At 46.2% G+C, this 13,866-nt stretch overlaps 1 protein-coding gene across 2 annotated transcripts in view; it reads left to right on the plus strand.

Moving 5' to 3' along the window:
- The window catches only part of ATG10 (autophagy related 10), a 182,839-nt gene extending 177,399 nt beyond the window's left edge, over positions 1 to 5,440 (plus strand). For both annotated transcript variants that reach the window (XM_054986777.1, XM_054986778.1), the window contains 2 exons: positions 717 to 832; positions 2,316 to 5,440. In XM_054986777.1, coding sequence (XP_054842752.1) covers positions 717 to 828 — 112 coding nt within the window. In that variant the 3' untranslated portion in view covers positions 829 to 832; positions 2,316 to 5,440. The remainder of the gene's footprint in view (positions 1 to 716; positions 833 to 2,315) is intronic.
- Positions 5,441 to 13,866: the final 8,426 nt, after the last annotated feature.

The raw sequence follows: 13,866 nt of genomic DNA on the forward strand, positions 1-13,866 counted from the left end.
ATTTGAATCAGCATGAACTTTCTTCCAGCAATGCGTAAGCTATCTTCTTCTCTTATTAGCACCCTCAGCTCATTCATATACCATAGTGCTGAGGCTGTGTTTGAAGGGCAGCAGAAGACAACGCCAGGCAGCATCCCTTTTCCAGAACTCCCAGAAGCTTTATAGTCCAATCTGCTACTAAGACCTTGTTAACTAACCTAGTTCTCAAAATCCCCAAGGGAGTTTTGAAACCAAATGAATCGATTGTCTTCTGAGGGGAAATCATCCTAATTAGGCTCCCACATTTTTGGAGGAAGGGCAACATTTAAAGACATCTGAGGTGTTCATGGTTGACTCAAGGTATTGTACATCTAAAATTAGCTGTTTCAAGTTATTGCAGACTGTTTCACATCTACCACCTGCAATTTCTGAGCAGGTCCTCAGTAATATGGCTTGGAAAAAGTGCTAGACTCTTGAGCTTTTGGCTGACTGGTTTACAGATTCTCAGTTGAAAGTGGCACAACACAATCTCAAGTGCACTGTGTTAATTTAGAAGGTCAAAATAGTCAGTGATGATTTTTTCTCCTTAGACTGTATAATAAACAACTGTAATGTCACATCAGTTTTTAAGATTAATTGGTAGTTGTTCAAAATGATGCCCAAACCTTTTAGAGATAGTTATTGTATATTACTTCTTTTCCAGGGTAGTTTCCACATATTTTCTTTTTGTTTTGTAGGAACACAAATTACATTATCTCATGGCTAAGTGTTGTTGGTCCTGTAGTGGGACTCCAGCTACCTCTGAGTTATGCAAAAGTCAATTCTGAGCAGAGGGCAAGTGCTGATTAAAGAGGTATAAAAGATCTTACATGAAACTGGTCACTTGAAAGCTGTTTTGCTCTTTTCTTCAGAATGTTAAAACCTCTCCTAATTGTCCTTATTCACTTCTTTAATTAATGTCTTTATTGCCTTTTACATACACTCTTTGATTTTGCCCTTATTCATCCGTAATCTTCTCTCTCAAAAATAAGCTAGAGGGTTTCTCTTACTTTATTTTGTTGCATTGTTTGTATTATTAATTTTGAATGTATTCCTTGACTGTTAAACTTTTATAAATTTATTTTCAAAAATAGCTTGGGAAAAATCCATTTCAGTTTTGCTTCTGCACTCTTCTTTATAACAGATTGACCTACCTTTTTACTATATCTTCAGCATCTGGTGTAGACCCAATAAGACGGCCCTCTTATTCACAGTTCAGAGATAAGGAGCAGATCGTGAGATGGTAAACATGCTCCCTCCTAGCTCCTGCCCTCTTCAGAATGAATTTCTCTTGCCCACCTTAAATGCAGTTAAGCGTTAGTTCAGTGGTGACTTTTTCTACATTTAAAGCTAACCTGCACTTGGGTCCTGACAATGTTGGAAAAAATAAATAGTAATCATTAGTAGAGATGGGCATGAACTGAAATACGAACCAAAGTTCATCACGGACTGGGCTGGTTTGTGGTTTGCGAACCAGCAGTTCATCAGAGCCCATTTCTGATGAACATGGATGAACTTTAGGCTGGTTCGTTTGGTTCGTTTTCAGTTCATCACTGCAGACAGCCTGGCACTGATAAATCAGTTTCCTAGGCAACTGGAGATGAGCTTGGATCAGATGCTTGTTGGGGAGATCCCTGACAAGCAGCTGATTCAGGGTTTAAATGCCCCTTTCCCTGCTGCTGCGTGCCAGCTGTTCTGCTCCCCATGTTTGCAGGAGTTCATTTATTCTCTGCTGGCTTTAAAAGCCAGGAAAGGGCTAAATGGCTGGTTTTCCATTCCTTCTTTGGGGTATGCATACAACACACACGCTCTCTTTTTTTACCCCAAAGGCAAGAAAGTGTTGCAACATTGTAACATTGCAACATTACTGCACTTTCCTCCTGGCTTTAAAAGCCAGGAAAGAATTAAATAGCTGCTTTCCCCTCCCTCCCAGGCATGTTTCAGGCTTTGCCAAAGGGAATAAAAACCAAGCATTTTGCACAGCCCTTTGGAAACAAAGTGGTAGGGAAGCTAGCAGCAGTTGAGTGGTTAGTGTTGTACACCTGCTCTACACTTGTTTCTGTCAGGAAACACAAGTCTCTGTTGCAAAAATAATTGCTATGTATGTATCTGAGAAATTTACTTCTGAACAGTTGTTACCTGCAGTAAAGGGCCGTACACTACCAATAACCTTTCTAATAGCTACGAAAAGTCACAAAATCAGGAGTGACATAATAATTACACACTTAATATCATTACTGGAGTGTTCATCTGATTCTTCCATGACTTCTGATTACTTTTTAATGTTGTTATTGCAGGTTCCCTAAAAACACGAATAACGGTGAATTGTAAAGCTAAACTCAGATGCAAAGGTGGCAACATCATGGTGAACAAGCTGTCCACTTCATCATAAGATACCTCAACATGTCACATTGTGTTGACATTATTGTATCTTATAACAAGAAATAATTGTTTTTCATGACAAGGACAGGCCTACCAGAAAGCAAATGCCCATTCATGTAATGGTTATCAAAAGCAATGGGTTTAAGATCTCAGATGATGAAAATCTCCTTTCCTCTTCTCTTGTCATTATAGTTTAACAGTTGGTTGAAAGGAAATACCTGTATGCTGAATTGTGTCCTTCCTGCAATTTGATTTATTAGACCCATTAGCAACAGTAGTAAGTTACAGATAGATATACAAGTTACTTCACAACACTACATAAGACTTTGTGGAGCAAACAACAAAAAATCATTGGGTGCATGTCTGCCGAGAGACTGTGGAGGCCGCTCCCCTGACTGGCTGATACTGTGGGGAGGGGCTCAAACCCTGACTCTTTAGCTGGGTAAGACAACTGATCTATTTAAAGACCTTCCCCTAGGTATGCAGGAGAAGAGGGATGTGGGGTCAGGATCAGGCCAGAGCCCCAGTATTGTTCAAGCCTATCACAAAGCTCAAGCAATCAGTAGAGGGACAGTCAAAATGCCAGGAAGCACCCCAACCTCTTGGCCATTGTATTCTCCACCCACCTGACTACAGCTGATAGGTGGGGCAGTGAAGAAGTCTCAGCCCTATGACATCTTTTAGGGTGGGGCGGGGATGCTGACATCATGACCCCTTTACATTTTAAACCCTTGCCTGCCGATCAGCTGCTTGCTGAGATGGGGAATGAGAAAGATGGGCAGAGGCTAATTTACAGGGACAACTTCTTTCCCCTGCACTGGGATGGGGTAAGGAAAGAGGTGGGCCAGCTGCATTCTGTGGTAGGCATCTGACAATTGGCTTCCATTTACTAACGGGAGGCTTTCCTCCTGCAAGAAGCAGTGGCCCCTATGGAGCATATGCAGGCTGTAAGGCTGCCTTTAAAATCAGGAGAGACGAGGCCGATGAGGACACACTGGCATCTTCCTCCTGCAGCTAAAGGAGAGGGATGGAGGATCAGGATGAGGCCTAACCTCCTATCTCATTTCCAAAGCCTGGGGAACTCACAGCCAGCAACACAAATCAACATGAGGGAAGGGCAGTTGCCCCTCTTACAATATGACATCTCTTCATCTGTGTACATCTTCATGTGTAATGATCACACATGCATAGGCAACGTGAACATTTTATTCCTCGAATGCCCATAGTAATAAATGTACAGTGATGCATATGGTTAGGTTAGAATCAGGCCAGACATGGTGGCAGCCCTGTTCTGCCCGTTTCATATGTAAAAATGTGACTTGGTGGTGTTGGTGTCTAATTTCAACATCAACAGAGGCATGTGCATGAGGAAAGCTGAATTGTCCCCCTCTTTACTTTTTACAGCCTCTTTTACTGGGCATCTTTGGAGAGAGGATTTAAACCACAGGAGAGGATTAAATAGCCTTTCCCCCAGTAACCTTTCCCCAGTTATCTGAATATCCTAGCATTATATGAGTATCCCAGCATTAAATTCCACAACGCTCAGTAACTTTTATTAAGTTCAGTAGTTAAGAGGCATACTTTTAACTATCAGAAAATCCATTTCATTTCCTCCTTAGTTATTACATTAAATTCACATTTTGGGGTGTACCATGCTAGATTTATGAGTAAACACTGTATCTTGCCTTTACCTAGACAAATTTTCATTCAGCAAATTTCATTTAACCATGGTGCGTGAACCACAGTGCAGTACACAGGAGCAGTTTCTTTTCAACTCCTCCTTAACAAACTTAAAATAAAACAACCTTACTGTTTTATTTCATTTATTCAGCAGTTAGAAACAAATTATATATAAAGTCAAATGTTAAAATAAATATTTAAAATGTGTTCTTAGATATAAATAGATATAAATAAATAAAAAGCTCTTAGATACACTACTTGATAATTGCTTGTTTTACTTTGTATCTTGTTGAATAGTAACAAATGCAATGGGTAAAGTTAGATTCTTTGGCTAGGTGAAATAATTTTGGACATTTCTAAAGAATGAGCCTTGTCCCAGTGGGGTAAAACAACACGTAAGTGAAGTTTTAGAAATTAATTAGGGTCAAGAGAGTAAAGTAATGTGTTTCACAAGGCTGTCTTCAGCCACACAATTCTTAGGGGTTGTGGTATAATCACTAGAACTCTTGTATTTCTGAATACTTCATCTGGCTTCTTATAAAAGGTATATAATCTGTATTACGCATTGAATCCAAAGCCAGGTTTACCTGCTCTCACTAGGAAGATACATCTCATTATACTGTGCGGCTGGCAAGCTTATCACCTTAACTTGTGTTACAGCAGAGACACAGCAGCAGAGACTTTTCCTGGCTGTTTAGCTGAAACTAGCCTCTCACTGTATAACTGCATTTGATTTAGATAGGTAGCTGTGTACCTATCTGTAGCAGTAGAAAAGAGCAGGAGTCCAGTAGCACCTATAAGACTAAGAAAATTTGTAGTATTCATGAATATAGGTGCTACTGGACCTTTGCTCTTTTCTACTGCACTTGATTTGTAGTTTCCAGCATGTCTGCCTGTGCAGAAGCTAGGAGTGTGCAATCCAGCCTTCATATACCAGTTACATAGCTGGATTCATGCCAATCCAGGAAGTGTCAGAATATAAACTCACTTGCACATGTGTAAAGGCTGTTGTGCCCTTTAACATAGAGCATAGGGTGAGTCAGCAATTTCTCTGACAGTTCACACCTGATCAATTAAGCTGGGATTGCGGCATGATTGCATCAGCCGTGTGCTGGTTGGCTGACTCCAACTCACCCTATAGGCTAGTGGACACTTAAAAGTCCAGCCAAAGGTTTGTGCATCGCTGATCTGCTCAGCTTGGTGCCTGGTGCAAACCTTTGTCGCTCAGAACAATCTTGGATAACTCTGGTAACTGACCTAAGGACTGGACTCTGGTTTTGCTCTCTCTGTATGTATGCTGAGCACTTTTGCACCTGTAATATATGGACTTGTATAATACACCATCTGCACTTCATCACAACGTCTTGGCTCCAGTGTTTTTGTTGTTGGGCAAAGCGGGTCACTTGGCAGCACTAATTACAGGCGGTTATTCCGTCAGGGTTATGGGCCCAGCACGCTTCCGCTGTGCCAGTGTACCTGCCGCCTGCAACTGAACCTGTTGGTTTGCTGGAGCGTCGTCTGGATCGTTGTGTGGCAGCTCAAGGGTTGGAACAGACGCTGACTGGTTACAAGCCGGTGCCTGGACCCGTTAAGGCAGCTGTGAGTGCGGTGAGTGCATGGGAGTCCTGCAGAGTGCAAGATAACAACCATGGCACAAATGGCTCTCATGCCGGCTGAAAGGCTGGGAGCCGATAACTATTTTACGTGGGCAGTATGGATGGAACATTATCTAAAAAGGGAAGGGCTGTGGACTGCTGTAAGCAACCCTCCCGCTGCTCCCACACCTGCAGATCAGACTAACATTGAAAAAGCCCTGGCCACCATCGTTTTGAGTGTGGATAAGACTCAGCTTGTCCATGTGATGGGTGCTGCTTCTGCCAAAGCTGCATGGGACGCTTTGAGAAGGCTACATGTGAGGCAAGGAGCGGGCTCACTCATTACTCTGACAAGAAGGCTTTACCGGTGCTATCTACAGCCGGGGGAGTCGATGTCTTTTCACTTGACTCGGATGGAGGGCTTTTTCCAACAGCTGGCTCAGAGAGGAAAAATCCTGCCTGAACAGGACAAAGTCTTCGCCCTGCTCAGCTCTCTGGATGCCAGGTTTGATAGCCTCATTACAGCCTTGGAGGCAAGAGACGTGGACAGTTTAACGATGGGCCTCGTCTCTGGGTTGCTGCTTGAGGAGGAATCAAGGCAGCAAGAAGCGAAAACTGCTACGACCTTCAAGAGCTCTGCAATCAACAAACAATGCGGAGGAGTGTCCCAGCACCTGCCGGAGAAAGCTTCCAGCGAGGAAACTGCACTGCGTGTCCGTCATTGCTTTGCCTGCGGTTCTACACAGCATCTAAAGAATGCCTGCCCATCCAGCCGGAGGAAGAAAAAGCAGCAGAAGTCAGCAGGAGTCGCAAGCAGTGGTGTGACCCAGCGTACTCAAACAGCACTGGTGTCTGCTGGACCCTCTGTGTCTGGTGGGAGTATCTGGCTAGTCGATTCGGGCGCTACACAATCTTTTTGTTGTGAGCGTGACTTGTTGGTCACTGAAACAGAGCCCAGGCTCAGCCATGTCTCCCTTGCAGACGGCAAAGCTGCTTCAACGGTCTGTCAAGGGGAGATTTGTTTTCCTGCATTGAAGCACTCCCTGGAGGGGGTGCTTTGTGTCCCATCCCTGCAAAATAACTTACTCTCTGTAGCTGACCTTGACAAAGCAGGCTTTGCTGTTTGCTTTGCTAATGGAGAGTGTACAATTTCCAGGGACGGAGTGGAGCTGCTGTCTGGACCACGAACTAACAATGTTTACATGGTTAAGAACTCTCCTACCATTAGCCATGTGAGTAACCGCCCTTACCACGATGGGTGTATACACTTTCTCCATCGCAGGTTTGGGCATGCTTCTTTTGGGGCTTTGGAGAAAACTTTGGGACTGCTAGGGGTAAAGGTAAAGCCTTGCAATGCTTTCCTAGACTGCAATATCTGCAAGGAAGTAAAAAGCAAGGCAGCCCCAGTAGCCAAACACAGCCAGAGGCAGTCAGCCAAGCCTCTTCAGCTGGTTCATATGGATGTGGCTGGCCCCTTTCCTCAAAGTGTGTCTAAGAACCAATATGTGCTTGTAATAGTGGATGACTGTACAAGGTTTTGTTGGGTGTATCCCATGAAACATAAATCAGAGGTTTTTAGTACACTTAAGTACTGGATGAGCAGAGTTCAGAGACAGCTGGACACTGCTGTGGTATCTATCCAGTCAGATAGGGGGGGCGAGTTCTGTTCAAACCGATTAAAGGCATGGTTGCAAAAGCAAGGGGTTGAACAGAGGCTTGCCAACACTATGTCTCCTCAGGAGAATGGTGTGGCTGAGAGGTGGATACAGACTCTCAAAACTAAAATGCAAGCCCTTTTGGCTGATAGTGGTCTGAAGAAACACTTCTGGGCTGAAGCTATGAAGGTTGCCTGCTATTTGGCCAACAGGACTTGGACTTCTTCAATACAGGACATTCCATATCATGCCCTGTATAAGAAGTACCCTAACATAAATCACCTCAGGGTCTTTGGGAGCAAAGCCTTTGTAAACGTCCCTTTGGGTAAGAGACGGACCCTGTCCAAGAAAGCCAGGGAGCTGGTTTTTCTTGGCTATCAGTCAGGTTCAAAAGCCTACAGGTTCCTGGGTGATAGAAATGAGGTGATCTTCAGCCGGTCCGCGGGGTTTAAGGAAAATTCTCGCTGGGAGAGGCTAGGTGATAGCAACCACTCACAATTGCTATTGCCTCTGGCCCCTCCACAGCAGGAGGAGAACGTCATCACTCCAAAAACTCCCAGCCCGAAGAAACGGCATGCTGTGAAGCAAGAGGAGGGTGAGTCGGCTGTCAGCCGATCTCCCCCTCCTGCAGAAACAAACAGTTCCTCTCCCTCCTCCAGCCCTGCTCAAATGCAGGCTGTGCCGAGGAGGTCACAGAGGGAAAACAAAGGTGTGCCGCCAGACCGGCTGGGCTATTCACAGGCCATAAATTATGTTTACACCTCTGAGCCAGAGGATTTTTGGCAGGTTCAACAACTGCCACAAAAAGAGCAAGAGGGCTGGAAGGCTGCTATGCAAGAAGAATACCAGTCCCTCATTACCCATAAGGTTGTGTCACCAATGTGGCTACCCAAGGGTGAAAAGGTAATTGGGTGCCGGTGGATTTTCAAAAAGAAACCACTGGAGGATGGTTCTGTCAAATACAAAGCAAGACTGGTCGCTAGGGGATTCTCACAAGTAAATCAGATACACTATGACCAAGTCTTTTCCCCAACAGTAAAAACCGAGACTTTCAGAACTGCATTGGCTGTAGCAGGTTTCAAAGGGTGGAAAGCTTTCCACTTTGATGTAAAAACTGCCTACCTCAATGCAGATCTTGAAGAAAGTCTATACCTGGATCAAATTCCAGGTTTCCCCATGGGAGAAAAAGGTATGCATTTAAAACTGCACAAGGCTTTGTATGGGCTGAAACAGAGTGCCCGGCAATGGAACCAATGCCTGGATCAGGCATTAAAAGCTCTGGGTTTTAAGCAGAGCAACGCTGACTCATGTCTGTATACCTTACAAAGGGCAGGTAAATGGGTGCATTTACTGGTTTATGTAGATGATCTATGTCTCATAACAGAGCATGAGGAGCACCTAACATGGTTCCAGGGCAAGCTGCAGGAAAGGTTCCAACTAAAGTACCTGGGCCCCTTAAGACACTACCTAGGGGTGGAAGTGACCAGGCACTCAAATGGAACCTATGTTTTGTCCCAAGAGGGAAAAATCCTGCAGCTCCTGGACAAATTTGGCATGGCAGAAGCCAAGCCAGTTAACACTCCCATAATTACAAATAGCTGTGATGAAGAAGGTGAGCTTTTTCCTCACACAACATTATATCAATCACTGGTGGGATCTCTCCTATATCTGTCCTCCTGGGTTCGGCCTGATATCGCATACGCTGTACACCGTCTTTGTCAGAAGAATGCCAGTCCTAGGCAATCTGACTGGGTGGCAGCCAAGCGAGTCTTGAGGTTTCTCAAGGGCACTAGCAACAGGAAACTAACTCTGGCAGCCAGCCATACAAACCTGTTCGCTTTTCAGACTCCAGTTGGGGGACAGGGAGCAAAGGAAATCCACCACTGGTATAGCTATTTATTTGGGTGGTGCCCTGGTTCAGTGGAAAGCAGTAAAACAAACGTTTGTATCCCTAAGTTCTGCAGAAGCAGAATTTGGTGCTTTAAGTTCCTGTGTCACAGAAGTGGAGTGGTTTACTTCGCTATGCCATGATTTTGGTATAGCCCCAAACAAGGTCATTATACACTGTGACAACACGGCTGCTATTCAGTTAGCTAGGGAGCAGAACTTTAAAAGTCGCTCCAAGCACATAGGGATCAGGTATCAAAACGTAAAAGCAGCTGTTGACAAAGGGTTGGTGGACCTGCAATACAGCAACACTGAACAAAACATAGCTGACATGTTTACCAAAGGGTTGGATGTGATAAAACATAACATATTCACTGAACGGTTGTTTGATGGTGTAAATATGTAAGGTCAGCTGTGTATAATATATATAAATGATATGTGACATGTGGCAAGGAGTTTAGCAGGAGTGTCAGAATATAAACTCACTTGCACATGTGTAAAGGCTGTTGTGCCCTTTAACATAGAGCATAGGGTGAGTCAGCAATTTCTCTGACAGTTCACACCTGATCAATTAAGCTGGGATTGCGGCATGATTGCATCAGCCGTGTGCTGGTTGGCTGACTCCAACTCACCCTATAGGCTAGTGGACACTTAAAAGTCCAGCCAAAGGTTTGTGCATCGCTGATCTGCTCAGCTTGGTGCCTGGTGCAAACCTTTGTCGCTCAGAACAATCTTGGATAACTCTGGTAACTGACCTAAGGACTGGACTCTGGTTTTGCTCTCTCTGTATGTATGCTGAGCACTTTTGCACCTGTAATATATGGACTTGTATAATACACCATCTGCACTTCATCACAACGTCTTGGCTCCAGTGTTTTTGTTGTTGGGCAAAGCGGGTCACTTGGCAGCACTAATTACAGGCGGTTATTCCGTCAGGAAGATGGCAGGGGGAAGAAGCTGGGGGTAGGGGATCCCCTGCCCCCACCAAGGGAATGGGATCCCTAGCTGCCTGCTTTTTTCCTTGAGAGTTGTGGAGTCCCACACTGCCTCCACCCTTGAACTCCAAAAACCACCATTAGTCTCCTTTTAAACTCCATGGCTTGTCCAGCGAGCCCCACTCTCCGATTCAGTTTGGGGTTCTCTGGTTTGACATTGGGATTCTCTCATTTGATATTGGTTCCCTTACTGTAGCTTGGTTCATCTACGGTCTTCCTGTGCAGTCCCACATGGAACTGCGCACGCGCAGGCCTGCCGATCCGGATATTTCCAAGCTCAAAATCACCACCAGGGGGTGCTCTCGCCTCCTACCGCGCAAGCGTGGCAATTTCCCGCCGAAAAAAACGGCTCCCAAGAGGCGGAGCGTCCCCCACATACCCTCAGTTCCTTTTTCGCCGCCGATCGAAAAGGTTCTTTTCCAGCTCGTCGCAGCGATGTCGGACACTGCCCTCTTCAAGAGATGTGAGACATGCGATAGAAAAATGACTCAGTCTGATGGCCATGCTAACTGTTTGTATTGCCTGGGGGAAACCCATAATACACAGGCTTGCAAACACTGCCGAGCCTTCACCTCCAAGGCTAGGGCGGAGAGAGCGGGCCGGCTGCACGCTTCTCTTTGGAAGCGGGCAATGGAAGTCAATGACCCAGCGTCGGGTGATTCCACTAGGCTCGGCCCAGGTTCAACGGTTTTGAGATCTGGCCCAGGTTCAACATCTTCGAGAACTTCGCGTCCCCATCCCTCTCCCTGCCGCTTGGAACCGAAGCCTTCTGAACCTCCGACCACGTTGATCTGGAGCGCCTCGGAACCGGCAGCTTCTAGTCGGAGATCTTCGGACTCAAAGGCGAGTTGGAGTCGTCAGCCCTCGGCGTCTTCTGCGGCTTCGGCGTCATCGACTCATAGAACCTCGGAACCGGCATCGGATCGACACCGACCTTCCTTGGTTCCGAAGACAACTCTAATGTCTGCTCCGGTTGTTCCGTCATCGGATCTGAGACCCTCGGATCCTTCCCCGACGTTGAAAACACCGGAACCAACTATTGAGAAGAAGAAGAAGCGCAAGCATTCTTCTAAACAGGACGCGGCTGTCTTGGAGAGCCTTATTGCGACCCCTGCTGCCCCCCCGTCGGAACCAGCACAGGCCATCCCAGCAGAGGACCGACGTGCAGGTTCAACTGATCACAGGTTGCCCAGAGGTTCCGTTCGAACCCAGTGCCCAGTGGATGATGTTGTCATCTTAGACAAACCCCCCACTCCAACAGGGCGCCCGAGATCGACTTCGAGAGAGGCACAATCATCGGGTTCATCGGGCTACCACGGGTCAACCCCAAAGGCGTAGTCCACGTTCCTGTCGGAGCCATTCGCGGGAGGATCGCCTCAGTGACGAACCGGCTGGGTCATATTTTAGTGAGAGAGCCTCCCCTTTATCGGACCGACCTTATCGGGAGAGCCCCAGATCACCCTTGTGGAGGTCCTATGGGGACTCTCGCAGAACACCTCTCCGTTCTGAAGTCGACTTCCCTAGATCTCGTCGGCGTTACAGTGAGTCACCTATCTCTGATTCTCCAGACAGAGAGATTGGACCTACAGATGAGGCTTCACCTACGGATGATTTCAGAGCTTACAACGACCTTTTACAACGCATGGCCAAGGCACTGGACATTGAGATTTCTGCTACAGAGTCCAAGTTTACGGACAAAATTTTGCAACACGTCTATTCAGGATCCACCCCAACAGTGGCTTTTCCCTTGATCTATGGGTTCGTGGATTTGTGGAAGGGTCTTCATTCGAAACCGGCTTCTACTCCCGCTACCAACCGTAAGGTTGAAAATCTTTATCGCCTCAAGGATGATGCTCATCCTTTCCTCTCAACACATCCACCTCCATCATCTCTAGTTACTGAAGAGATGCAAACTAGACCAAGACAGGGTTCTATGTCTACGCCTGTCGATAACGACAGTAGAAAGATTGATACATTAGGAAGGAAATTCTACACTTCGGCTACCTTTGGGATCAAGGTGGCAAACTATGCAGCTATGATGGCAGCATACCAGTTGTTACTCTGGTTGGGTTTTTACTCTGCCCTTTTTATGGTTGAGAAAAAGGATGGAGGTCTGAGGCCTATCCTTGACCTTCGGAGGTTAAATAAGTTGGTCCGAACTAGAAAGTTCAAGATGGTGACGCTGCAAACAGTTTTAACGCTGTTACCCTCGAATTCATGGTTCGCCGTCCTTTACCTCAAGGACACTTACTTTCATATTTCAATGTTTTCAGATCATAAAAAGTACCTCCGGTTCACTTGTGGCACCAAGGTTTTTCAATACAGGGTCTTGCCATTCGGTTTGGCAACCGCACCGAGGGTATTTACAAAATGCATGGCTGTTGTAGTGGCCCATTTGAGACTCCAGGGATGTTGCATTTTCCCGTATTTAGATGACTGGCTCCTAGTGGGAAATTCTCCGGAAGAGGTTGATAGACAGATCTCGCTCACCTTATCTTTATGTCTTTGGTTGGGTCTTTTTGTCAACCAAAAGAAATCAAAATTGACCCCGGTTAGATCCATCCAATTTATTGGAGTGGTATTGGATGGTGTTAGGAATGCGGGCTTCCTACCTGAGGAGAGGGCATCTAAGATTAAGTCCCTTATACGTAAATTGAAGAGATGCCGTTACCAGCCGGCACGATTCCTTCAGAGTTTGCTAGGATACATGGCATCCACAACGGCTGTGGTTTCCTTTGCCAGGCTTTTTATGAGAGACCTGCAGATGTGGTTTAATTCCGTTTATTTTCCTAAACTGGACTCCCAGAGCAGGAAATATTCAGTCCCCAGAAAGGTTCTGACTTCGCTAAATTGGTGGTTGACTGACTCCAACCTTATGGGGGGTGTTGAGTTCGGTTATAAACAACCTCAAGTCACAATCGCAACAGATGCCTCGCTTTTAGGTTGGGGTGCACATTGCGAGGGACTGTATGCTCATGGGGTATGGTCCGATCTAGAACGCAATGAACATATTAATCTGCTTGAACTGAGAGCGATCTTACTCGCTTTAATTTCCTTTTCAGATACCGTACAGCACAAGTCCGTCCAGGTCTTGACGGACAATACGACAGCAATGTTTTACGTGAACAAGCAGGGTGGCACGGCATCCATGTCCCTGTGTGCAGAGGCAACAAAACTTTGGACTTGGGCCATAGAGCACTCTGTGTGGCTCCAGGCAGTGCACATACCGGGGGTGGAGAACTCTATGGCAGATCATCTGAGCAGATTGGACAGGGACAACCACGAGTGGTCCCTGCAGGACAAATACCTTCTCACTGTTTTCTCTCAATGGGGATTCCCGGAAGTAGATCTCTTCGCCTCGGAAGAGAATTGCAAAACCCGGGAGTATTGCTCCAGAGGAGGAGTAGGCCCAAGGTCTCGTGGGGACGCATTTCAACTTGGGTGGTCAGGTCACCTAATGTATGCGTTCCCCCCGTTCCCACTGCTGACCAAAGTCATCAGCAAGATTCAGAGGGACGGGGCATTTGTCATACTGATAGCCCCATTTTGGCCGCGCCAGCCGTGGTTTCACGCCCTCTGGAGACTCCAAACTCAGTTAATCAAATTACCGGTGGTGCCGGACCTACTGACTTGGAGGGGAGTGTTGCACCACTA

Source organism: Eublepharis macularius, chromosome 8 (genome assembly GCF_028583425.1).
Source record: "Eublepharis macularius isolate TG4126 chromosome 8, MPM_Emac_v1.0, whole genome shotgun sequence".
NCBI lineage: Eukaryota > Metazoa > Chordata > Lepidosauria > Squamata > Eublepharidae > Eublepharis > Eublepharis macularius.